Genomic DNA, 25,157 nt, shown 5'->3' with positions numbered 1-25,157 from the left:
CTAACCCAGGGTCACCCATTAGCAGGGCTCCCGGGCTCCTGACCCCTTGCTCTTCAGCTGCTTACAGAACCTGAGAAGCCCTGCCTGGCCTGCCTGGCCCACCACTTTCCTCTCTCTCCCACCCTCCAGGAAGGATTCGCACCCCCTGAGGACGATGAGATTGAAGAGCATCAACAAGAAGACCAGGACGAGTACTGAGGGCGGCCGCTGCCCTGGCTGACTGCACGGCTTCCCTGTGCCTCCCTCCCTGCTCCACTCCCACATTATAGTCCTTTCCTAACACGGTCGGCCGGGTGCTTTGTGTCAGTGCCGCAGCACTGGGGAGCCAGGCGAGCGGGGCTTGGGGGCCTGGGGCCGGAAAGCAGGCAGAAGCCCGTCCTGGGTGGCGCTGGCCCAGTTGGCAGGACCCCTGTCCACACCCACCCTATTTATTTCCGTTGTCTCTCCGCTGTGTCGCCCAACACTTCCCAGGGTGCTGCTGCCACCCGCCCCAGCCAGCCACCTGCTCCTGACAGCCAGCAGCTGTGTATTTGACAAAGTCATTGGTATATTTTTACTTACTGGATTCTCCTTGCACTTTACCTGTTCTTTTCCAGAGCTGACAGCACGGGCTCCGGGGCAGTGTGCCTGGCTTGGCTCCCTTCCCCATGGCTGGGGGCTGGGGTAGGACTTACCCATTCTAATTTATTTTGTCTTTTGGCTTCTCAGTAACTAAGGGGAAGGCTGATGTCAGGAGAGGCAGAGGGGGCTGAGGAGGTAGTGCTGTAGTCCCAGGGGGTCAGGGAGAGGGAGGGGGGCATGTGAGGGATGGAAATGACCTCCTGGCACCAGGCTCACCCACCCAAGGCCCCCTGCCCCAGCACTGAATCCCAGCACTGCCCTGAGGCCCCCAGCCGCTCCCTCCAGCAGCCTGGTTCACCACACAAACTCTGCCTGGACCCCATTGTCTGTCTGCTTCCCACCTGCCCTCCCCACCCCCTGCCCCTCGGGCACCAGCCTGCATCTGTGTTCACTTTTATTTAAATAAACTTGTGTGGTAAAAGTCCATGCCATGTGTCCCTCAACTGAGCCACAGTCCAGGTCCAGTGCTTTCCACCTCCCATGCACCGCCCTCTCCGGAGGTGACAGCTGCAGCACAGCCTCACTGTCACCCTCCCACAGGCCTGGAAACCACCACCAGCTCTGGGCTCAGAGCCCAGCTCCAGCCTAGCCCCAATGCCCAACACTGGTGGTAGGGCTCTGAGGGCAGGCAGGGGCCCCAACCCCCCATCACTGAGGAAGAACTAGGTCTGGGCCCATGGCCATGACAAGCGACAGCTGGTGAAGTGGCTGTGGGGCACCGTGGTGGCCTGGCCAAGAGGTGCTTCGTTTCAGTCTCCTTTGGGTCAGGGGGACTACAGGTCATCCCCCACCTGTTGTCAAAGCTTATACACCTAACCATAGTGATTCAGCTGGGGACAGGGGCTCACGTGACAGAGCTGGGATGGCCACAAAGAGCAAGCAGTTCTGAGTGCTGAAGCCCAGGACAGCAACGTCCAAGGGGTTCCTTCTGTAGAGCAGGCTTCAGTGGGAACAGGGAGTCAGGAACCCTTCCACATCATCTGCACAGCCCCAGTCCTGGCATGTGCCTAACAAAAGGCCATACTAACCGATGTCCCAGAAGCCCAGCAGAGACCAAGAGTGCGGAAATGAATGTGAGAGCCTTGGGGTCATCTAGACCAGCCCCTGGTTTACTGATGAGGGGTTATAGGCCCACGTGCATGACTCACTCACCGTGGCTGAAACCTGGACTAGAACTCACACTTCTTGACTTGAGGTTCAGGGCTCATCCCCAAAGACCACTGAGGTTCCTCCAGCTGCAGGACAGCGCTGGTTTCCTCACCACCCTGAGTATGGTCAACATGCAGGTGGGGCCGTGTCTCTTCTGTGGTCCCACCCCATGGCCCCTTTTGAGACCACCACCATTTCTCTCATGACACCAGGTTCAAGCCTTAAATAAGCAATTCATATCTGTTTATTCCTCAATCACCTCCACCACCCCTTGATTCCCACCCCCACATACATAGGCACTTCTGCCTTATTCTATCTCTGTTCTCCTCCAGCAAGTTCCTTGCCTGATTTTACTTATCGTGATGATTTTAATTCCCTTGCCTAATTTTTAAAGGCTTTTCCCCATGATTACACGTAGATACTGTGAAAGGATAGGCCAGGCCGAGACCTCACCCTGAAGGTAAAGTGGGCGTGGGAGGCAGAACAGTGCCTCCCCCAATGTCCACGTCACAATCCCCAGAAGCTGTGAATATGTGGGTTACATGGCAAAAGGGAATTAAGGCTGCCTGTGGGCCAGGCGCGGTGGCTCACGCCTGTAATCCCAGCACTTTTGGAGGCCAAAGCAGGAGGATCGCTTGAGCCCAGAAGTTCAAGACTTCCCTGAGCAACATAGGGAAACACTATCTCTACAAAAAATAAAATTTGAAGGGCGTTGTGGCATGTGCCTGTAGTCCCAGCTACTCAGGCGGCTGAAGCAGGAGGATCACTTGAGCCCAGTTGTTGTTAAGGCTGCAGTGAGCCATGATTGCTCCACTGCTCTCCAGCCTGGGCAACAGAGTGAAACCCTGTCTCAAAAAAAAAAAAAGAAAAAGGAAAAAGTTGCCGATGGAATTCAGGAAGCTAATCTGCTGACCTTAAAATAGGGAGAGTGTCCTGGTTTATCCAGGTGGGTCCAATGTCATCACAAACATTTGTGAGAGTGGAAGTAGGAGGCAGAACGGGTCAGAGTGGGCAGGCTGTGGTGGCTCATGTCTGTAATCCCAGCATTTTGGGAGGCCAAGGCAGGAGGATCACTTGAGCACAGGAGTTGGAGACCAACCTGGACAACAGCAAGACCCCATCTTTACAAAAAATAGAAAAATTAGCCGAGCATGGTACTACATGCCTGTAGTCCCAGCTACTTGGGAGGCTGAGATGGAAGGATCATTTGAGCCCTGGAGGTCAAGGGTGCAGTGAGCCATAATCATGTCACTGCACTTCAGCCTGGGCAACAGAGCAAGATCCTGTCTCAAAAAAATAAAGGATGAGGTCAAAGTGATACAATGTGAGAGTGACTGATGCACTGTTGTTGGCTTTGAAGGCAGAAGGGAGCCATGAACTTGGGAATGCTGGTGGCCTCTAGAAGCTGGGCAAGGCGAGGAAATGGATGCTCCCCCAAAGCCTCCAGAAAGGAACCCAGTCCTGCTGACACCTCGATTCTAGCCCAGGGAGACCTGAGTTAAGACTCCTGCCCTCCAGAACTGGAAGATAACGCACTTGTTTTAAGCCACTAAGTTTGTGGCAATTTGTTTTAGCAGCAATAGAAACGTAGTACAGTGGGTAAAACAGTGCTTCAGTGAGCTCACCCTTCTGCTTGCTCCTACACTAGACACCCATGTCCTCCTTGACCCAACATCTTTTGGGTCTTCAAACCCCGTGGCGGGGCCTACCCAAGCCCACCTCCATGGCTAGTGTCTAAGGCTGCTCTTCAAACACCCAGAGCTTAAGGATGTAAAGCCACTCCCTTCTCCCCACCTCTTCCTGGTACCTCATACTAAGTGCTTCTTTCCTCTGGAACATAAGATGGTGAACTGTAATTTTCTGTTTATACATTTGTCTCCCACACAGCCTTCAAGTTCCTTACAAGCAAGTGAGCTATATCTTCCAGCTCCACCTAGCACAGGGCTGACACAGAGAAGGTGCTTAGAAAAGGTTGCTGGATAAGTAAACGCATGATTTATATGTCCTAGATGCCAAGTTAGAACTGGTAACTTACCAGACTATTCCAATGAAAGATAGAGTCCCTCTCCCACCCTCCTGTGTGTCTCCACCATGGGGCAGCCCCCTCATTTGCCTCAATGGAAAGCCAATTCTGTTTCTCTTCCAAAAACATGGTCTCTTCTGTGATCACACATGTGACACAGGAGGGGTCAAACAAAGAGAAGGTATCGTTGTTGGTCTCCTGAGTACACCTAAACCAACGATCTGCAAAATGAATTGATTAATGATCCGTTCAAATATGGTCCTTGGCAAAGGCACTGTATCTCAGAGCTACCTGATGCAAAGTCAGCCATGGTCAGGCCTAAAGAGGCTGGAGGACAGGTAGAAGGAGGCAGCAAGATATGCTCATCTCCCACCCCCTGCCTTCCCCTACCAACACTTGTGTGTAGTAAACACAGCCACATTTACCCTTCCAAAAGAGTGGATTATGCCACCCTCTCACTGGTCTCCCAGGGCCTGAAGGATCAAGTCCAGATTTGGCAGGCAAGTTCCTTGGCATATGGGCTCAGATCCCTTTCCAAACTCATATGAGGCTATTGTTGCATTGCTATAAAGAAACATCTAGACTGGGTAATTTATAAGAAAAGAAGTTTAATTGGCTCACAGTTCTGCAGACTGTATAGGAAGCATAATGCTGACATCTGCTTCTAGGGAAGACTCAAGAAGCTTACAATCGTGGCGGAAGGCAAAGGGGGAGCAGGCACATCACATGGTAAAAGCAGGAGCGAGCAAGCAAGCGATCGAGAGAAAGAGAGAGGTGGTGGGGAGGTGCCACACACTTTTAAATGACCAGATCTCATAAGAACTGGGATCCACCACCATGATCCAAACACTTCCCACCAGGCCCAACTGCCAGCACTGGGGATTACAATTCAACATGAGATTTGGGCAGGGACAAAAATCCAAACTATATCAAACCTCATCACCTCCAAAGTCCCATCAAGCACTGTCCCATTGAACTGCTTCCAGTTTACCACCCTCTAAGCCTTTGTTTTACATCAACAGATCCACACAACTGGCATTTTCTCTCCACCCACCCTAATCCTCAGCCAGTGAAAATTCAATTTTGTTTTTTGTTGTTGTTGTTTTTGTTTCTGTTTTTTGTTTTTTTTGAGACGGAGTTTAGCTCTTGTCACCCAGGTGGGAGTGCAGTGGCACAATCTCGGCTCACTGCAACCTCCGCCTCCAAGGTTCAAGCGATTCTCCTGCCTCAGCCTCCCAAGTAGCTGAGATTATAGACCTGTGCCATCATACCCGGCTACTTTTTTGTATTTTTAGTAGAGATGGGGTTTCACCATGTTGGCCTGGCTGGTTTTGAACTCCTGACCTCAGGTGATACCCACCTCGGCCTCCCGAAGTGCTGGGATTACAGGCGTGAGCCACGGCGCCCGGGGAACCAATGAAAATTCTATCTCTCAGAACCCATCTCAGCTGCCGTCTCCTTTGGGAAGCTAATCTCCTTCCTAAGGAATGCATCGCTCCCTCAGCTGTTCATCCTGTAGGAATTTGGACTCTCATCGTTCTTACCATAATACCTCAGTACGGCAGATAGGAATCTCATCCTCACACACAGTTGTACATGAAATAGCACATTTCCTTAATTGTGACAAGTCACTTTGCTTTTATCTTTTCTCATTCTCCTCTGCTGGCATGCTTCGAGGTTCTGAAGGCTCCCAGGATACTAACACCCTCCATGTGGATGTCTGAGCAGGAACCTGTCTGCAGATGCCTCAAGTCTGGGGCTCTCCATCGCTTCCCTGACACATCTGGAACTTGGGATTGACTCTTGTGGTGGGAGGCAGAGCCTGTTCTTTCCCATTGCCTGGAAGGGGAAACCCTGCCCTGGCTGTCCCAGACCCCCCGACATTTCTCAGCCTCGCATGAGAAGAACTCGGAGGCCGGGAGCAGTGGCTCACTCCTGTAATCCCAGCACTTTGGGAGGCTGAAGAGGGTGGATCACTGAGCCCAGGAGTTTGAGACAAGCCTGGGCAACACAGCAAAACCCCATCTCTACAAAAAATACCAAAGATTAGCCGGGCGTGGTGGCGGGTCAGGTGATCCGTGGTGGGGGATCACCTGAGCCCTGGAAGTTGAGGCTGCAGTGAGTCGTGATCGCGCCACTGAACTCCAGCCTGGGCGACAAAGCAAAATCCTGTCTCAAAAAAAAAAATAAAATAAATTATTCTCCATTCTCCACCTCCTACCCCAGCTCCCCAACACTCTGCCCTTTCCTCAAGCCCCCATTCTCTTCCTTGTTCTTTGGCAATAGATTTGTATAGCCCATTAAACCCGAGGTTTAATCACTAGCAACAGTAAAGCCAGCACTTTCCTAGAAGGAAGGAAGCATTTAATCTTCAAACTCTCCCTAGAGATGAGGAGCACTACTTCCCTTCCATCCTTCCAGCTCTACGAGAAAGGAAAGAAAAACAGTGGCCGGGCGCCGCGGCTCACGCCTGTAATCCCAGCACTTTGGGAGGCCGAGGGGTGGGTGTGGGGGGGGTCATTTTAGGTCAGGAGTTCGAGACCAGCCTAGCCAACATGGCGAAACCCCGTCTCTACTGAAAATACAAAAATTAGCTGGGCGTGGCAGCGGGAGCCTGTAGTCCCAGCTACTCGGGAGGCTGAGGCACGAGTCACTTGAACCTGGGTGGCGGAAGTTACAGTGAGCTGAGGTCGCGCTACTGCACTCCAGTCTGGGCGACAGAGCGCGGCCCTGTCAATCAATCAATCAATCAATTGATCAATAAAGGAAAGAAAAACAGAAACAGTTCTACCAAGTCTCTCAATGCCGTGGCCTTCACTTCGGCGCTCAATGAACGTTCTCAAAAGCGAATCTCCTCTCCTCCAGGCCTCTTCGGCTGGGCGGGGGCCGCAGGCTGCCGCGGAAGCCTCTTCCCAATGCTCCTCGCCCAGGAGAGCCGGGGCCAGGAGAGGGACTACAAGTCCCAGGCCGCCTTGCGGCGGGCGCCGGGCGCCGGGCGCGCGGTCCTGCGAGCAGACGTGGCAGAGTGCAGCGCGCCCGCGCCGGACCGGAAAGCCGGGGAAGTGGCCGAGGAGGGAGGGTTGCGAGCCATGGCGGCCAAGACGGCGGGCGTGGGGCGCTGGGAGGTAGTGAAGAAGGGTCGGCGGCCTGGGGCCGGCGCCGGCGGCCGAGGCGGCGGCGGGAACCGCCGGGCGCTCGGGGAAGCAAACGGAGTGTGGAAATACGACCTGACCCGTGAGTACCCGCCCTGCCCCGCCGCGTACCCCAGGCCTGTCCGGCAGGGTCGCAGCGAGCCGCTCCCAGAACCTGGGCGCGAGCTCGCAGGCACATCCCCGAGCGCCACGCTTGCGTTGTCTCTTTGGAGCCTCACGGGAGGCAGACAGCTCCAGGGAAGGTTGCGGTCCTCACCCCCCAGATGAGTAAACTGAGACCCAGTGAAGTTGGACACCTTGGCCAGGGTCATGTGTCAGAGGGGCTAGGATTTCGGTCCTCAGACTCTCAGTTTACTGCACACACTCTCCCAGCTGCCCAGGGCCCTAGCTGGTCTCTCTGGGCAGGTGTCAGAGCTGGGAAGAGGCAATGTGGATCATTATACACGGTGCCCCCTCTTTAAGTAACCAGCAGGTCATAGAGGAAGGGACAGGAGGCCCAGCAGTGGGAGAAATGACCGCCACACACTCAACACTCACCAGGAATTATAAGTGACACCTGGTTCTTCCACTGAGGAGTGGAGAAAGATTGCCACTTGTTGATTATAGAGTTGTCATGTCGGAACCAAGGGGCGTTAGGGTAGGACCAAGATGGAAAAAGCCTGTCTTCCCAGACTAGTAGCCACTCACTGAATAAGGCAAACCTCTATATCCAACCTCTCTGCCTGTTCTACATACTCTGATTTGTCTAATAAAGAACTGCCCCATCTTTATGAAAGAGCCCATAGACTCAAGAGCTGTAATGAAAGAAGCTACCAGGAGAACACCCTGCCCTGCTCCTTAAGCAGTCCAAGAGGAAGGGGCTTTGAGACAGGCTCTTCCCTGGAGATGAATTAGGTGGCAGTGTGGGGAAAGGGACCACTGATAGTTGAGGCCTTGGGGACTCAAGGGTGGCCTTCCTTTCTCTACCTACCTTCACCCCAGCTGCAATCCAGACCACAAGCACCCTTTATGAGCGGGGCTTTGAGAATATCATGAAGCGGCAGAATAAGGAGCAGGTCCCACCCCCTACTGTGGAGCCTAAGAAACCAGGGAACAAGAAGCAGCCAAAGAAGGTGGCAACTCCTCCCAACCAAAACCAGAAGCAGGGCCGCTTCCGCAGCCTGGAGGAAGCACTGAAAGCTGTGAGTGTGCCTAGATATGAGACGCAGAAAGAATGGGGGCTTGAGATTTAGAGAAGATGAGAGGAGGGGGAGGTGGATGGGCAGCTGAGATCCTATGGGATTTGAAACACTTTAAGGGTTGAGAGGAGTTCAGGAAAAGATGGAAACCCCAGGGGAACAGAATGCCTGCACTTAGAATAGAAAGGAAATGGAAAATTTATAGGGAAACATGGATTGGTAAGAGGAAAGCCTTGAAGACCCAGGAACACTAGGGAGGAGATGGAGAAACTGGTTATGATTCTCTGTCCTATGGAAATACTGATCTTTCATTTTCTATCTTGTCCTCTGTTTTCCTTTTTTTTTTTTTGAGATAGAGTCTCCCTCTGTCACCCAGGCTGGTGTGCAGTGACGTGATCTCAGCTCACTGCAACCTCTGTCTCCTGCCTCAGCCTCCCAAGTAGCTGGGATTACAGGCATCTGCCACCATGCCTGGCTAATTTTTTGTATTTTTAGTAGAGACAAGGTTTCACTATGTTGGCCAGGCTGGTCTTGAACTCCTGACCTCAGGTGATCTGCCCACCTTAGCCTCCCAAAGTACTGGGATTACAGGCATGAGCCACCGCGCCTGGCCCACTGTTTTTCCTCTTGAACATGTGGAGGGCCTGAGAGGATAGGGCCTTGAGATCAGCATTTTCAGCTGTCCTGTTCTATTAAACATGTGGGTACAGCAGAATTGCAGCATTCCATGTTCTTATGCTTAAAAATGGAAACCCTTCTTCCTACTGCCACCTAGTTCAACCATTTCCCCACCCCTACCCCATTTCTTTACTCCCTCACTCACAACTCGCCATGGTGGGGGGTTGGGGGATTGTCCCTGGCAGCTGGATGTGGCAGACCTGCAGAAGGAACTGGACAAGAGCCAGAGTGTGTTCTCTGGAAACCCATCCATATGGTTGAAGGACCTGGCCAGCTATCTCAACTACAAGCTACAAGCTCCTCTAAGTGAACCCACGCTGAGCCAGCATACTCATGGTAAGTCCTTCCAGCTTCCTCAAGCTCAGACAAGTTCAAAGAAATTCAAAAAGGGTGGTATAACAGATCCCAGTGCCCCACACTATCCTGATTTCCATGGGTGATTTGGGCTGGTCTCAAATCATCGTGACTGTGAATGTTTCTGGGCTTCATTCTGTGATCCTCCCTCTGGGCCTCATCAGAGGAAGGATCCCAGCCTCAGTGCAGGGGCCTTTGCCTCCACTCACCATTCTCAGGGAGAGCACCACAGTTCTCAGAGCTGATGGGTGTCTGGTCCTAGCACTCACATTGAGTCCTATGGGCCTTAGATTATCCCTACAGCCTGGTGAGCCGGGAGCTGCGTGGGATCATCCGAGGGCTGCTGGCGAAGGCAGCAGGGTCTCTGGAGCTCTTTTTTGACCACTGTCTGTTCACCATGCTGCAAGAGCTGGATAAGACAACAGGTGAGAGGGGCACGGGAGGGATGACCATCTTGGGAGCCTCCTCCTTTTTTTCCTGCTTTCAGTACCACTCAGTGGTTCTGTTTCCAGTAGAGAAATGTGCTAACCTTGACACTGTTTTTGGAAAGTGTGGAGGAAGTTAGGAGTCAGTGGACCTGGGGCCTGGGCTCACCACTGACAAATGGGAGATTTCAGGTTTGGGATGCCAAGTAATGTGAGTAGGTGTGAGAATGTGTATCTCTCCAGGGGAGTCACTACATGGTTACCGCATCTGTATCCAGGCCATCCTGCAAGACAAGCCCAAGATTGCCACCACAAACCTAGGCAAGGTGAGCTCTCAGTGATGGTGGGGACACTAGGAAGCTAGGACTGGGGAGGCTGGGCAGAATCTACGTTGTTGGACTCAGGTTTGGGATAGTGGAAGACCTGTAAGCCTAGTAATAATAGGTCATACTATTAGCACTTATCCTGTGTGTGTGCTCTGGAAACATAGGAGCCAGGTACTGCTATTATTTCCCATTTTTATAGATGAAAAGATTGAGCCACAGAGAAGTTTGGTAACTTTCCTAGGCACAGTCTTCCAGTAAATGGCAGAGTATGGGCAAAGCCCACAAACAGAACCTACACCATGTGGCCATAGTGCTCCACTCTTGCTTGGCCTGTCCTTCCTCTTCAGTTGACATCTCCCTTCCCTCCTGGCTTTGGGGGGTGCTCCTGGTGTTTTGTCCTATCCCAATCTGCCTTCCCCACCGGTCTCCTCAGTTCCTGGAACTGCTGAGGTCCCACCAGAGCCGACCAGCAAAGTGTCTGACCATCATGTGGGCCCTGGGTCAAGCGGGTTTTGCCAACCTCACCGAGGGACTGAAAGGTAACAAGGAAATAGGGAAGAAAGAGGGAGGGTCTCAGAGCCAGAAAACTCCTCTTTGATGCCCCCAGTAGGTGCAAGCCTGAGGCTTCCCTCCTGACCTTTACCTCTGCAGTGTGGCTGGGGATCATGCTGCCTGTGCTGGGCATCAAGTCTCTGTCTCCCTTTGCCATCACATACCTGGATCGGCTGCTCCTGTGAGTAATGGGAGGGCAGCAAGGGGAAGGCTTAGGGTGTTCCAAGTGGCTGTTTTAGCAAAACGGGAGGCTATGATCTTGGTCTCCATGGATATGAGGAAAATCAGGACCAGCTTCTCCCACCACCTTAGAATGTGATGGTGAGGAAGGAAGTTAAGGGCTGGCAGATGGGGTAGAGTTTATACCCTTTTTCCTAGATGTTGGCTTAGCTGGGGTCATGGCCAAAACAGCTGGCATGGGTGGTGGTATCCAGCGAGCCTGTTTCTTCATCCCCATAGGATGCATCCCAACCTTACCAAGGGCTTCGGCATGATTGGCCCCAAGGACTTCTTCCCACTTCTGGACTTTGCCTATATGCCGAACAACTCCCTGACACCCAGGTAGGACTGCTCTGGGGCACACCTGCTGAGAAGGGACCCCCCCAGCACCAGAACCACGCTACATATTCCCGTCTCTTCTTCCCCAGCCATCCTAGATCTGAGATTTGCAACCTGGAAGTTCAAGAGTAGGTTTCAAGGGAACAGTGACCCCTTGAAATTATGTGGACCCTTGAGTGTGGTTGGCATATGGGCATTTTCTTAGGGGTAGGGTCCACGGCTTTCAACAGATTTCCAAGGAGTCTCTGAATAAAAAGATTCATAGCCATTGCAAGGTCCTCAGGCAGGCATGGGCTCTGAAGCAAGCAAAAGGTTCACATCATGCAGCTCCATTTATAGCTTATGCGTGTCTTTCCTCCCCACCCCACCCAGCCTGCAGGAGCAGCTGTGTCAGCTCTACCCCCGACTGAAGGTGCTGGCATTTGGAGCAAAGCCGGATTCCACCCTGCATACCTACTTCCCTTCTTTCCTGTCCAGAGCCACCCCTAGCTGTCCCGCTGAGATGAAGAAAGAGGTGAGGATGTGGTGGGAGGCTTCTTCTCCTTCCCCAGGGGTCAGCTGCAGTGGTCCCTATCTGCTGACAAAGGCCTTGCCTTCACAGAGCCCATTCTGAGGCTTTTCCTTAGCTCCCTGTTGACAGCTGCCTGCCCTGCTCACTCGAGCTTCACCCTGAGAAGATGGATCCCAAGAGACAGCACATTCAGGTCTGGGTGGTTTCTGATGCCCGTCTCTTGCGGATAGTGATCTTTAAGCTCAAAGCTCTAGCTCAGGAGCCCCAGCCTCCTGCTTTACAGCCTCTCAGAGAGCTTTCTGGAGTCTTGACACTGTTTCTCCACCCCTTAGGGTGGACGTGCGGCCTGGGTGGCCTCGCTTACGGGAAGGGGATCACCTCTTAGCACTCTCCCCCTCTGCCAGCCCCATGCCCCCAGCAGCCTCTCCCTCTGTCGTGCCATGCAGCTCCTGAGCAGCCTGACTGAGTGCCTGACGGTGGACCCCCTCAGCGCCAGCGTCTGGAGGCAGTTGTACCCTAAGCACCTGTCACAGTCCAGGCAGGTTGGGTGGGAGGCCAGCCTGTCCCTGTGCTAGAAGCAGAAGGGGAGCCTGGGTCACTGTCCCATGGCCTGACACCTCTCAGGCTGAGTGGGAACATTGCTGGAGCGGCCTCTAGGAAGCTGCTGCTCTGTGGGTGGTAGGTGGAGGGTCTTTCAGCCTGAAGGAGCCAGGGCTAATGGAGGACTGGAGGATGGGCGAGACCGCGCGAGCCACCTGACTGGGGGGTTGTGCTTTCCCCACAGCCTTCTGCTGAAGCACTTGCTCAGCTCCTGGGAGCAGATTCCCAAGAAGGTGAGGAGCTAGGAGGATGTGACAGGTTGAGCCCTGTCTGGATTCTGGGTTCTGAGTGGGGGCTCCTCAGCCACTGTCCCTTCCCTGAGAAGGGACCCTGTTGGCCTGGAAAATGAAGCAGGATGGAAGCTCTGGATTCCCTCACAGGCTAGACCTTTCTTGTCCATAGGTACAGAAGTCTTTGCAAGAAACCATTCAGTCCCTCAAGCTTACCAACCAGGAGCTGCTGAGGAAGGGCAGCGGTAACAACCAGGATGTTGTCACCTGTGACATGGCCTGCAAGGTGCTGGCACCCAGTCCTCTCCAGCCCACACGCTATCTTACATCTCTGTCTCAGCACACCTGGGTTGGGCTTGTATCACATTCCTGCCCCACCTGTCTGTGGAGCACCCCCCCACCGCTGCCTCCAGGATAATGTGAAGGCTTGACGCTCTTTCGGGAATGCCTGGCTTGAGGTCTGCTCTCAGAGGCAAAGACCAGCCCCTCTCGCTTCTGACAACTGTCTCCTGCTCCCCTCCCACCAGGGCCTGTTGCAGCAGGTTCAGGGTCCTCAGCTGCCCTGGACGCGGCTCCTCCTGTTGCTGCTGGTCTTCACTGTAGGCTTCCTGTGCCATGACCTCTGGTCACACAGCTCCTTCCAGGGTAAGCAGCAATGGGCAAGCGAGGAGGATGGCGTGGGCGGGGCACAGAGCTACACGTAGTACCACCACCCCGCCCCCAGCAGCACACATCTTTGTCCTGACGAGTTCTCAATCCTGCAGAGTAAACACTTTACAGACAGATTTTTTTGTCCACAGATATGATACTACCATTTCAGATCGGACTAGGACTTTGCAGTATAGAAGTGCTTGCATATTCATGGTATCATTTTAGTAGGTGTTACATCCTTTTAACTCCTGAGGAAATGGTCTCAGAAAGATGTAGCAATTAGCTTTAGGTCACAGCTAGTAAGTAGAAGGGCAGACCCTCAACCTGAGGCTTCCTGAAGCCTGAGCCTAGGCTCCACCTGGCAGCTGCATTCCTGTACACCTGGCCCAGCAGGAGAAGGGCAGCTCTGCGTGCCTCCCTCCACAGCAGCCTGGAGCTGGCTTTGTGGCCCTGTGAGAACACAGAGCTCTGCCCAGCACCTCGCTGTGCCTGCTCTGGGCCCTGTAGTGTCTGTCTCCCCAGTCCCTGCCCCTCTCACCTCCCAGCTCACCAGAGGCCCCCTTTACTCAGCCTCCCTTACTGGCCGGTTGCTTCGATCATCTGGCTTCTTACCTGCTAGCCAACAAGCGTGTGCCAAGCTCTACTCCTACAGTCTGCAAGGCTACAGGTGAGCTCCTCCCAGGGAGGGGAGAGGAGAGGCAGAAGAGAGAAGGCCTGGGTGTCAGGGAGGTGACAGTCAGTGGGAAGCGCTTGTGATTCTCCTTTCCCACGGCCTCCCTTTCCCCAGCTGTTTCTGGGGAGCTAAGCGGGCCTGAGGAGACTCAGAGCCCTCTTCCCCCACTTCCGTCTTCCACAGCTGGCTGGAGGAGACACTGCCAGTCTGGGGCTCCCACCTGCTCACTGTGGTGCGGCCCAGCTTGCAGCTGGCCTGGGCTCACACCAATGCCACAGTCAGCTTCCTTTCTGCCCACTGTGCCTCTTACCTTGCCTGGTTTGGTGACAGCCTCACCAGCCTCTCTCAGAGGGTAAGTCAGAGACAGGGAGTCAAATAAGGGGCTGGTTTTCCCAGGAGCAGAATTCTGGGAAAGGAGCAGCACTGTGTGGCCTGAGTCTTTAGGGCCAGGATGCAGTTCCCTGGATACTCTGACCCCATCCATTCTCCACGGTCCAGCTACAGATCCAGCTCCCTGATTCCGTGAATCAGCTACTCCGCTATCTGAGAGAGCTGCCCTTGCTTTTCCACCAGAATGTGCTGCTGCCATTGTGGCACCTCTTGCTTGAGGCCCTGGCCTGGGCCCAGGAGCACTGCCATGAGGCATGCAGGTGAGACTTTTGCCCAGGGCTCCGGCAGGATCGCCAGCAGCCCCATTCCCGGGCCCCAGGGACAAGCCATCTCTATCCAGTCTCCCACACTGTCCTGCCCCTCGCTCCCATCCCTGGCCACCCTGGGATGAGGGTTGTGGGTCTTAGCTTTCAGCCCCGAAAGTTGACACAGCTACACACATGCATACTCAAAAATGTTCCACTTTCCTTCCAGAGGTGAGGTGACCTGGGACTGTATGAAGACACAGCTCAGTGAGGCTGTCCACTGGACCTGGCTTTGCCTGCAGGACATTACAGTGGCTTTCTTGGACTGGGCACTTGCCCTGATATCCCAGCAGTAGGCCCTGCCTCCCTGGCCACCGATTTCTGCGTGGGTAGACCATCCAAGACTGCAGCGGGTAGAAGGTGAAAGTTCTTCATGGGAGTCTTTTTAACTTGGTGCCTGAGTTCTCTCCTAGGCAAGTGGCCAGTTGCCTCCACCTCAGTTCTTCCATCTTTGGTGGGGACAGGGCCCAGCGGCATCTCAGCCTTCTACCCACAATTCCGCTGAACACTTTTCTGGCCCTACTGCACATGGCCCCCAGCCTCCATCCTTGTGCTGGTAGCCTCTCACAACTCCGCCCTTGCCCTCTGCCTTCCACTTCCTTCCATCTCATTTCTAAACCCCAAACAGCTCATCTCTAAAAAGATAGAACTCCCAGCAGTTGGCTTCTGTGTTCTTCTGACAAATGATTCCTGCTTCTCCAGACTTTAGCAGCCTCCTGTTCCCATTCTTGGTCACAGCTCTAGCCACAGCAGAAGGAAAGGGGCTTCCAGAAGAATATAGCACCGCATTGGGAAACAGCAGCCTCACCTCTACCTGAAGCCTGAGTGTGGCTGTCAGTGGACATGGGGAGCTGGATGGAAATGCCTCTCACTTTAAAATGCCCAACCTGCCCTAAATGCCTCTAAGCGCCCCCCGTCCCCTCCCTTGTAGTCCTACTTCTTCCAACTTTCTATTCCCCATCATGCTGGGGGTCTCGGTCACAAGGCTCAGCTTCTCTCCACTGTCCATCCCTCCTATCATCTGGAAAGCAGAGCCCAGGTAGTTGTGTGCCTTGGGCCCAGGGAACCCTCCATCAACCTGAGACAGGACTCAGCATATGGTTCTTGAGTACGCCCTACCAGGTGGAATAAAGGACACAGATTTGATTTCTAGCATTCTTGTCTGCATCCTCATATAGAAATTCCCCTAGTTATGGTTCAGAATAACAAAATCTTGGGCCCTTGCCCTCCTGAAGACTGTAGCCATGGCTGTAATTAAGCTCCTGGTGGGGGAAGCCCACACCCATGGTTCTAGAGTTTGACCTGGTGGGTGTTCTAGACACTTCTCTTGCTACCCTAATTATACTGTCTGACTTGTCACTGTGATTCACGTCCCAGATTTGCCTTGATAGTTTTACGCTTGAAAAAGCAGGGGGCCGTCTCCTAGGGGAATTCTTGGCCAGTGACCAGGAGGTGTCCTTTTCTTGCCAGGACCTTCATTTGATAGAGCAGTGAGTGAAAGATTTAGAACTCCCAGAGACACATGAGTCCAAGGTTTATCACCAAAGCCCCTTTTTATTTTTGACTTGAGGCTATAAGGAGTTAGATAACTGTTGGTTTCTTAGTTCTCAGTTTTGTTTCCTTGAATGTTTCAAGTGAGCAGTACTAGAGAGACGCTCTAGCAGTTCTCAAAGGCAGATTCAGCTTCCCTCATAAACTCCCATGACACTCAGCAGGTATGATGGCCAGTTATCACTTGCCCTCTCACACAGTGCCCTGAGACACTGCTTTTTCAGTGGTTCGAATATAAAGTAGCAGATGTAGGAAAATACCGACCCAAAGTGAGGTCATGAATACAACAGCATCTCATGTGTTTGCTACGTTTCCTCTGGAATTAGCCCACAAGCAGACCCCTTGCTCTCCTAGTGGCAATTAACCATGACCATCTTCCCGGAGAAGAGAAACTACCTGGCAAAGGGCCAAAGTCTTAGGACTGCTGGGCAGGAGAACTGGCCTGTGTTCAAGGCGAGTTGGAGAAAGGTGGCAGTTGTGAGAATGGGTGGACAATGGCACAGGGAGGACAAGTTCGGTGGTAACTTCTAGAAGTCCAAGGCCGCATCCAGCGAATCAAGGATGCCACAAGTGCTGTGTTGGCTTCTAATGTGTGATTATATTTACCTTGCTGGGTTCATTTAACTTCTGACACTAAAATCCTGGGGAGCAAGATTTTTCATCAACTTAGATTAATTGTGGTCTCTACTTCTTACAGGAACACTGACAGCTTAATTGACTTTATTCGATAGATACAGTTTTTTGACCCAATGTTGAAACTGTCTGAAATTTTTCCTGTGTGGTGGACTAGTCCAATACTGCACCTGCTCTGCATTAAAGCAAAACCAGATGTCCAGACATTTCATTTTTGCAGAGCTGTCAACAAACAGGAGTCCAAGCGGGGCCAGTAAATTGAACCAGCGTAGGCTAGCAGAGTATATGACAGTGATGCTGACAGGTGGGGCAGTCACACTGTAACTGTTGCTGTTATTGGAAGAAACAAAAGGAGCTGACACCTCAGTCACACATCTGGACAGTAACTCTTCACACAGCTGAAGTTCAACCGATAACACACCATAAAGCTGAAGGGCAGTTTTGAGTATGGTTATCTCTTACTAACTTTATTACCAGTTCTTTTGTGGACTTGAAAATAATATGCATGACTCACTTTGAAACATCCTTTCGTTTTCCTAAGTCTCCAGCAGGTTTCTGGATTCCTCTGGTTATTTGTATCCAATCCACACTTCAGTTTTAGAGCAGGGCAGCTTGATGGGTAGCCTGACTTACTACGATGGATAATGTCACTAGGCAGATAGTGTTGCTGAGCTCATGCCTGCTACGTTGCCAGTCTGTTCACAAAATGCCACCACCATAAAGAGGGCGGGTTGTTTCCCACAGAGCCAGGCACACCTGCCCTGCCCTATTACAGAATGACCCAGTGTCAATTACACAGGCATTTGTTTTTTGTTTTAAAGAAACAGGGTCTTTCCCTGTTGCCCAGGCTGGAGTGAAGTGGTTCGTGATCATAGCTCACCGCAGCCTCAAAATCCTGGGCTCAGTGATACTCACCACAGCCTCCCGAGTATTTGGGACTACAGGTGCATGCCACCATGCTCAGCTACTTTTTTAAAATTTTTTGTAGAGATGGCTCCTCACTATGTTGCCTAGGCTGGTCCCATTGATTATAGGTTCGTTGATTCATATAATCAGTAAACTCCAGGTGTCTAGTGATCCTCCACCTTGGCTTCCCAAAGTGTTAGGATATTACAGGCATGAGCCGCCATGCCCGGCCCTACACAGACATTTCAGTTGTTCAATGACCTCAGCATTTTGCTGTCTTACCTCACCTAAAGGAGTCTGAATTGAAGTGGACACTTAGAGTGATCTGTTTTTACTACATACCCTTCACAGTTGTTGAGGGGGGAAAGGGCCTCGCTTTTCCCTATGTGTATTCCCTTTATACTGGGCAGTTTTGGCACTCTACTTGAGGTATAAGAAGGATTTTGGAGGGAGTGTCCACTGTTCAGGGTATGAGTGAATATTTAGTAAATATTGACTATTCTGCCTATTAATACAAATGTTGACTTTGAATGTGTTGTTGGGTGTGCCTTGATATAACTTCTTTCTGTGTTAGCACATCACTTACTAATTTTTGAATAGATTTTTTTTTTGTTTGAGACAGTTTTGCTCTTGTTCCCCAGGCTGGAGTGCAGTGGCGTGATCTCGGCTCACTGCAACCTCCGCTTCCCAGGTTCAAGTGATTCTCCTGCTTCAGCCTCCCAAGTAGCTGGGACCACAGGTGCCTGCCACCACGCCCAGCTAATTTTTTGTATTTTTAGTGGAGAGGGGGTTTCACCATGTTGGCTAGGCTGGTCTCAAACTCCTGACCTCAGGGGATCCACCCGCCTTGCCCTCCCAAAGTGCTAGGATTACAGGCATAAGCCACCATGCCTGGCCTGAATAGACTATTTTTTTAGAGCAGTTTTAGGTTCACATCAAAATTGAGTGAGAGTTTCCATATATTTCCTCCCCAACCTGCCCCCACCACAGCCTCCCCACCATCAACATCCCATACCGCTATGGTACATTTGTTGTAATCAGTGAACCTACATTGACACATTGTCCATAATGTAAGTCCATAGCTTCCATTAGGGTTTCGCTATCTGCGTTGTACACTCTGTAGGTTTTGGTAACTGTCCAATAGCATGTATACACCATTATACAGAAGAGTTTCACTGCCATGAAAATCTCCTGTGCTCTACCTATTCCTCCCTCCCTCCTTCCCCCAGAGCCCAAGGAACCACTGATCTTTTACTCTCTCCAGTTTTGTCTTTTCCGGAATGCTGTGTAGTCAAAATCATACTATGTGGCCTTTTCAGATTGGCTTCTTTCATTTGGTAATTTTTTTTTTTTTTTTTTTTTTTTTTGAGACAGGGTCTTACACTGTCACCCAGGCTGGAGTGCGGTGGTGCGATCTCGGCTCACTGCAACCTCTGCCTCCTGGTTTCAAGCGATTCTCCTGCCTCAACCTCCCAAGTAGCTGAGAGTACAGGTGCGTGCCACCACCCCTGGCTAATTTTTGTATTTTTACTAGAGACAGGGTGTCACCATGCTGGCCAGGCTGGTCTCAAACTCCTGTACTCAAATGATCCACCTGTCTCGGCCTCCCAAAGTGCTGGGATTACAGGCATGAGCCACCACGCCTGGCCATTTGGTAATTTGTCTTTAAGATTCTTCCATGTCTTTTCATGGCGAGATAGTTCATTTCTTTTTAGCACTGTATAATATCCCATTGTCTGGATGTACCACAGTGTATCCATTCACCTACTGAAGGACATCTTGGTTGCTTCCAAGTTTCACAATTATGAGTAAAGCTGCTATTAACCTCTGAGTTTAGGTTTTTGTGTGGGCATAAGTTTTCAAACACATTTAGTTAAATACCAAGGAGCACAATTGATCATATGATAAGAGTATGTTTAGTTTTGTAAAAAACATCAAGCTGTCTTCCAAAGTGGCTGTACCATTTTGTATTCTCATCAGCAGTGAATTAGAGTTCCTATTACTATGCATCTTCATTTGGTTTTGTCAGTATTTTGGATTTTCACCATTCTCATATGTGGATGAAGACATTTAATTTGCAATTCCCTAATGAAATTGAGCATCTTTTCATGTGCTTATTTGCCATTTGTATATCTTCTTTGGTGAGGTGTCCAGATCTTTTCTCCATTTTCTAATTGGGTTGTTGATTTTCTTATTGTTGAGGGTTTGGTTTTGTTTTGTTTGTTTTGGTTTTAAGAAACAGGGTCTTGCTGTGTCACCCAGGCTGGAGTGCAATGGTGCAATTATAGCTCACTGCAACCTCAATCCTCCCACCTCAGCTTCCCGAGTAGCTAGGACTACAGGCACACACCACCACGCCAGGCTAATTAAAAAAATTTTTTTTCTGTAGACATTGCTGTGTCACCCAGGCTGGTTTCAAACTCTCAGCCTCAAGCGATTTTCCTGCTGCTGCCTTCCAAAGTGCTGGGATTATAGGCGTGAACCACTGTGTCTGCCCTTATTGTGGAGTTTTAAGAGTTCTTTGTATATTTTGGATAATAGTCCTTTATTAGATATGCCTTTTGGAAATATTTTCTCCCACTCTGTGGCTTTTACAATTGTTTTAAATAGCTATCTTATACATTATCTACAATAAAACATATTTACACCTTTCATAGTTTATATATTTCCAAATACCCTAGCCTTCATCCATAGATATACTCTTCAGATATATGAGTGGGTGCCATTATTAACCACTCACCTCACTTGGAAGGCCAGGAGATACCCAGTCTGTCCCAGACAGCTCCATGGAAATTACTATACTTTTCTTTTTTTTTTTTTTTTGGAAACGGAGTCTCACTCTGTCGCCCAGGCTGGAGTGCAGTGCTGCGATCTTGGCTCACTGCAACTTCCGCCTCCTGGGTTCAAGCGATTCTCCTGCCTCAGCCTCCCGAGTAGCTGGGACTACAGGCATGTGCCACCACGCCCGGCTAATTGTTTGTATTTTTGGTAGAGACAGGGTTTCACTGTGTTAGCCAAGATGGTCTCGCTCTCCTGACCTCGTGATCTGCCCGCCTTGGCCTCCCAAAGTACTGGGATTACAGACGTGAGCCACCATGCCTGACCTACTACACATATTTTAAGTTACAATGCCTCCCACCAAAGTGAAAGATTTAGGTTCCAGGTAGTAAATATTTTTCTTATTTTCTTTTTAATTTTATTTTTTATTGTTTTGAGACGGAGTCTCACTCAGTTGCCCAGGCTGGAGTACAGTGGCGCCATCTCGGCTCACTGCAACCTCCACCTCCTGGGTTCAAGCAATTCTACTGCTTCAGTCTCCCGAGTAGCTGGGATTACAGATGTAAGCCACCACTTCCTATTAGTAGAGACCAGGGTTTCTCCCTGTTGGCCAGGCTGGTCTCAAACTCCTGGCCTCAAGTGATCCTCCCGCCTAGGCCTCCCACAGTGCTGGAATTACAGACGTGAGTTACCGCACCCGGCCTTATTTTATTATTATTATTTTTGAGACAGGGTCTCACTCTGTTACCAAGGCTGCAGTGCAGTGGCTTGATCACAGCTCATTGCAGCCTCAACCTCCCTGCGCTCAGGTGATCCTCCCACCTCAACCTCCTGAGTAGCTGGAACTACAGGCATACGCCACTATGCCCAGCTAATTTTTGTATTTTTTGAAGAAATGGGGTTTCACAATGTTGCCCAGGGTGGTCTTGAACTCTTGAGCTCAAGCCATCTTCCCACCTCAGCCACCCAAAGTACTGGGATTACAGGCATGTACCACCACGCCCAGAGGTTACATTTTTAATTTTCTTTCAGACTGTTCATTATTGGTGTAAAGAAGCACAATTGGGTTTTTTGCATGTTGATCTTGTTCTCTGCAACTTTGCTGAATTTTCTCTAATAGTTTTTTTTTCTAATAGTTTTTTGGTAGATTCTTTGGTATTTTCTATATATAAGATAATATAATCTGCAAATAGGGATAGTTTTATTTCTCTCTTTTCTAGTTTGGATGCTTTTTATTTCTTTTTCTTGTTTAGTTGTTCTGGCCAGAAATTCCAGTACAATGTTGAGTAGCAACGGTGAAAGTAGGCATCTTTGTCTTGTTCCTGACCTTATTGGTTGTTCCTGACCTTCACTGTTGAGTTTTGTGTTAGCTGTGGGTTTTTCATAAATGTTCTTTATCATGCTGAGGAAGTTTCTTTCTAGTTTTCTGAGTTTCTACTTTTCATGAAAGGGTGATGAATTCTGTCACCCTTTCCTGCATCAATTGAGATAATGTGGTTTTTTTCCTTCATTTTATTAATGTAGTATATTACATTGATTTATTTTTCTTTTTTTCTTGAGATGGAGTCTTGCTCTGTCTCCCACACTGGAGTGCAATGGCCGGCTCACTGCAGCCGCTGCCTCCTGGGTTTAAGCGATTCTCCTGCCTCAGCCTCCCAAGTAGCTGGGGATTACAGGCGTGCACCACCACACCCAGCTAATTTTCGTATTTTTAGTAGAGATGGGGTTTCACTGTGTTGGCCAGGCTGGTCTCGAACTCTTGACCTCAGGTGATCCACCTGCCTCGGTCTCCCAAAGTGCTGGGATTACAGGCGTGAGCCGCCAGGCCCGGCCTACATTTATTTATTTTTCTTATGTTGAACACCCTTACATTCCTTCAATAAGTCTAACTTGGTCACAGTATTCTCCTTTTAATATGCTATTGGATTCAGTTTGCTCATATTTTGTTGAGGATTTTTGCATCAATATTCATAAGGGATGTTGATCTGTAGTTTTCTTGTGGTCTTTTGGTCTGGCTGTGCCATCAGAATGATGCTGGCCTCATATAATCAATTAAAAAGTGTTCCCTTTTCTATTTTTTCGAACGGTTTCAAAGGATTGGTGTTACCTTCATTTAGTGATCTGAGAAAAAAAAAGGACTGGTGTTAATTCTTTAAAGGTTTGCTAGCATTCACATTGAAGCCTTCTGATCCTGGACTTCTTTCTGTTGAGAGGTTTTGTTTGTTTGTTTGTTTGTCTGAGACGGAGTCTTGCTGTGTCACCCAGGCTGGAGTGCAGTGGCACGATCTCGGCTCACTGCAACCTCCACCTCCTGGGTTCAAGCGATTCTCCTGCCTCAGCCTCCCAAGTAGCTGGGATTACAGGCATGCACCACCACGTCTGGCTAATTTTTTTATTTTTAGTAGAGAAGGGGTTTCCATGTTGGCCAGGCTGGTCTCGAGCTCCTGAACTCAGGTGATTCACCCGCCTCGGCTTCCCAAAATGCTGGGATTACAGGCGTGAGCCACCCCATGTGGCCTTTTCTTTGAGACAGAATCTCTCTCTGTCTCCCAGGCTGTTGTGCAGTGTTGTGAGATTGCAGTAGGCTCACTGCAATCTCGGCCTCCCACCTTCAGGCGATTCTCCTGCCTCAGGCTCCTGAGTTGCTGGGGATTACCGGCGCTCACCACCACTCCCGGCTGCTTCTTTTTTTTTGAAACGGAGTTTCGCTCTTGTTGCCTAGACTGGAGTGGCGCGACCTCGGTTCACTGCAACCTCACCTCCCGAGTTCAAGCGATTCTCCCACCTCAGCCTCCGGAGTAGCTGGGATTACAGGCGCGCACCACCATGCTCTGCTAATTATTTTTGTGTGTTAGTAGAGACAGGTTTCACCATGTTGGCCAGGCTGGTCTCCAACTCTTGAACTCTGGCGATCCGCCCGCCTCGGCCTTCCAAAGTGCTGGGATTACAGGTGTGAGCCACCGCGCCTGGCCATGAATGCCATTTTTTGATATTGAATAATAAAAGTTATGCCGATCTTCTATATTCTTCTATCTAAATGTTGACACAATTTTTTATCTAGAAACTTCGGATTTAAAGCTCAGCCCGAGAGAACCCTATCAAATGTTGGAGCTGCAAGGGGATAGAAAGCATCACCAGACCTGGATTCGCGGGCGATGTTGGCTCAAGGTAGCACAGGACGTTGGCCCAGAGCTGGAAATTGAGGCCAGGTCTCCCAGCACACCCACCCCGCAGGACGACCAAGCAGGGCTTCACAGAGGAGTTGGGGGTTAGGTTTATTTCTGTTGTTAAAAACCCGGTGAGCAAAAGGTTGTGGAAAAAACACATGCAAAAGACAGGCGAAGGTGTGAGCTGGATAGGGACAAAGATGGGGGAACCCGTGGGGTCACTCCTTGACCCCACCCAGGACACCTAGACATCCACAGTGCCGTGGGAGGGGCCCCAGACTAGGCAGAAGACCCTTCCCCGGCCCTGGGGAACCCAAGATTTCCGAGAGTAAGCGGACCTGTGCAAAGACCTACAAGAAAGACCAGTGGCCTGTGCTGGGCACTGTACGACCGCCCCCACCCCGACCTCACGTGGGCCTCGGACGCTGCAGGGACCCACTGGGCCGCGCGCCCCCCACCATCCCAGGTCTACCGCAGGGGAATCCTCCAGGCTTGCGAGCGCTTCTGAGGGTAGGAAAGCCTGTACTGCAGCCCCGCCGCCCTCTCCTGGCGCGTAGTCCCCTCCCCGAGCCCTCGATCCAGGGCGCCAGGCCCGCGATCCCAGGGCGGCCCAGGGGGTTCGGCACAGCCCAATCCCGCGCCGCGCCAAAGCCTGCAGCGCCCCGCGGTCGCCGTCTCTCTTGCACTGGTGAGGACGAATACAGCCTGACAAAACCTGAGTTAATTGGCCGAGCGAATGTCCTTCGCGTCAGGAGAGCACGTCCGGAGAAGCCAAGGGAAATATGGAGCAGGAACAGCCAAAGTGGCCCATCGGCTCTCGAGCAGGGTTTGCGCGTCGCGGTCGCAAAGCCCCTGTGAGTGCGGGTACCGCGGCACAAGCGCTGCCCGGGAGCTCCAGGAGGCGGCGGCGGGCTCGGCGTCGCGGTCCAAGAGAAACCACTGCGGGGCGTTGGGAGCATTTTGTTAAAAAGCCGGGAAGCTCAGGGCCGGTGTGGCCTTCGTTCTAGCCTGAGAACCCGGACTTTGGGCAGCTTCCTTTCCTTGCCTTTGGGTCTCCGGCTTCCTCAGCTCTGTGAGGTCCCAAGGAGCTCCTTCCTTCCCCGGCAGGTTCCTTCAGCTGGAGAAAGCGGGGATATGGCTGGATGAGGTTGCGGTAAGCGTTAGAGGGCTGTCAGCAGCACCTCACTGCAGCGGAGCCTTCGATAGCTCAGTTGGTAGAGCGGAGGACTGTAGTAGATGAAGCGTGGCAATCCTTAGGTCGCTGGTTCGATTCCGGCTCGAAGGACTTCGTGTATTATTTTCAGCCTCAATTTAATTCAATTATCCCACAAGGAGAAAGGCTTGGAGGCCTCCTGTGACTTAGCATGCTTACTGCCGTCAGTCCATAGGGCACACAGTAGTATGCAGTATACGGTAACCCTCTTTCTGCGTTCAATGTAGATGTGGTAACGTGTTTTAGAATAAGGTTTTCTGCCTAAGCACACGATTATATGCTTGATTTTTAGAATCTTGCACATGGATGCCACTGTATTGTACTCTGCTAAATAAATATCCAGAACTGCGATTGATCCGCTGGTCAGTGAGCAGTGCAGTGACCCTGTAAGGCAAAGGGAAGGAACCAAACAGCAGGCGGGGGATTAGCTCAAATGGTAGAGCGCTCGCTTAGCATGCGAGAGGTAGCGGGATCGATGCCCGCATCCTCCACTCACGTTTTGTGTCCATCACACTAGAGAACACAAAATGGGA

General features: G+C 51.1%; 2 protein-coding genes, 1 long non-coding RNA gene and 2 other non-coding genes across 12 annotated transcripts in view; 4 read left to right on the top strand and 1 right to left on the bottom strand.

Moving 5' to 3' along the window:
• The window catches only part of MAPRE3 (microtubule associated protein RP/EB family member 3), a 55,514-nt gene extending 54,467 nt beyond the window's left edge, over positions 1–1,047 (top strand). For all 3 annotated transcript variants that reach the window (XM_055254007.2, XM_055254005.2, XM_055254006.2), the window contains exon 7: positions 130–1,047. In XM_055254007.2, the coding sequence (XP_055109982.1) occupies positions 130–198 (69 nt within the window). In that variant the 3' untranslated portion in view covers positions 199–1,047. The remainder of the gene's footprint in view (positions 1–129) is intronic.
• On the bottom strand, positions 665–6,778 carry LOC129468449 (uncharacterized). Of its 2 annotated transcripts, XR_008652658.2 has the most exons (4): positions 6,585–6,778; positions 3,806–4,014; positions 3,578–3,714; positions 665–1,990 (listed from the first exon to the last, which is right to left on the bottom strand). It is a non-coding gene; the product is annotated as an uncharacterized lncRNA (long non-coding RNA). The 2 variants fall into 2 exon arrangements; XR_008652657.2 differs by having other exon boundaries at positions 665–3,714; positions 6,585–6,771.
• On the top strand, positions 6,779–24,979 carry TMEM214 (transmembrane protein 214). 5 transcript variants are annotated; one of them, XR_010117240.1, is made up of 20 exons: positions 6,821–7,027; positions 7,927–8,126; positions 8,987–9,137; positions 9,446–9,580; positions 9,824–9,906; positions 10,340–10,445; positions 10,558–10,639; positions 10,918–11,019; positions 11,389–11,530; positions 11,643–11,720; positions 11,974–12,065; positions 12,312–12,360; positions 12,530–12,643; positions 12,885–13,002; positions 13,579–13,675; positions 13,865–14,033; positions 14,180–14,331; positions 14,546–14,789; positions 18,841–18,958; positions 23,306–24,979. XR_010117240.1 is itself a non-coding variant. In XM_063623919.1 (18 exons), exons 1-18 carry the CDS (start codon positions 6,883–6,885, stop codon positions 14,670–14,672), a joined length of 2,142 nt encoding a protein of 713 aa, XP_063479989.1. In that variant the 5' UTR covers positions 6,779–6,882; the 3' UTR covers positions 14,673–15,528. The 5 variants fall into 5 exon arrangements, 4 of the variants coding, with proteins under 4 accessions (XP_063479989.1, XP_055109972.2, XP_063479990.1 ...); XM_063623919.1 differs by lacking the exons at positions 18,841–18,958; positions 23,306–24,979 and having other exon boundaries at positions 6,779–7,027; positions 14,546–15,528; XM_055253997.2 differs by lacking the exons at positions 11,643–11,720; positions 18,841–18,958; positions 23,306–24,979 and having other exon boundaries at positions 6,779–7,027; positions 14,546–15,528.
• Positions 24,608–24,696, top strand: TRNAY-GUA (transfer RNA tyrosine (anticodon GUA)). Its single transcript is given in 2 exon segments — positions 24,608–24,644; positions 24,661–24,696. It is a non-coding gene; the product is annotated as a tRNA-Tyr (tRNA).
• Positions 24,980–25,042: 63 nt separating the features above from the next.
• Positions 25,043–25,115, top strand: TRNAA-AGC (transfer RNA alanine (anticodon AGC)). The gene has a single exon. It is a non-coding gene; the product is annotated as a tRNA-Ala (tRNA).
• The last annotated feature ends 42 nt before the right edge of the window (positions 25,116–25,157 follow it).

Source organism: Symphalangus syndactylus, chromosome 18 (genome assembly GCF_028878055.3).
Source record: "Symphalangus syndactylus isolate Jambi chromosome 18, NHGRI_mSymSyn1-v2.1_pri, whole genome shotgun sequence".
Classification (NCBI taxonomy): domain Eukaryota; kingdom Metazoa; phylum Chordata; class Mammalia; order Primates; family Hylobatidae; genus Symphalangus; species Symphalangus syndactylus.
The sequence above is the reverse complement of the archived record's forward strand: the minus strand, read 5'-3'. Positions and strand labels throughout refer to the sequence as shown.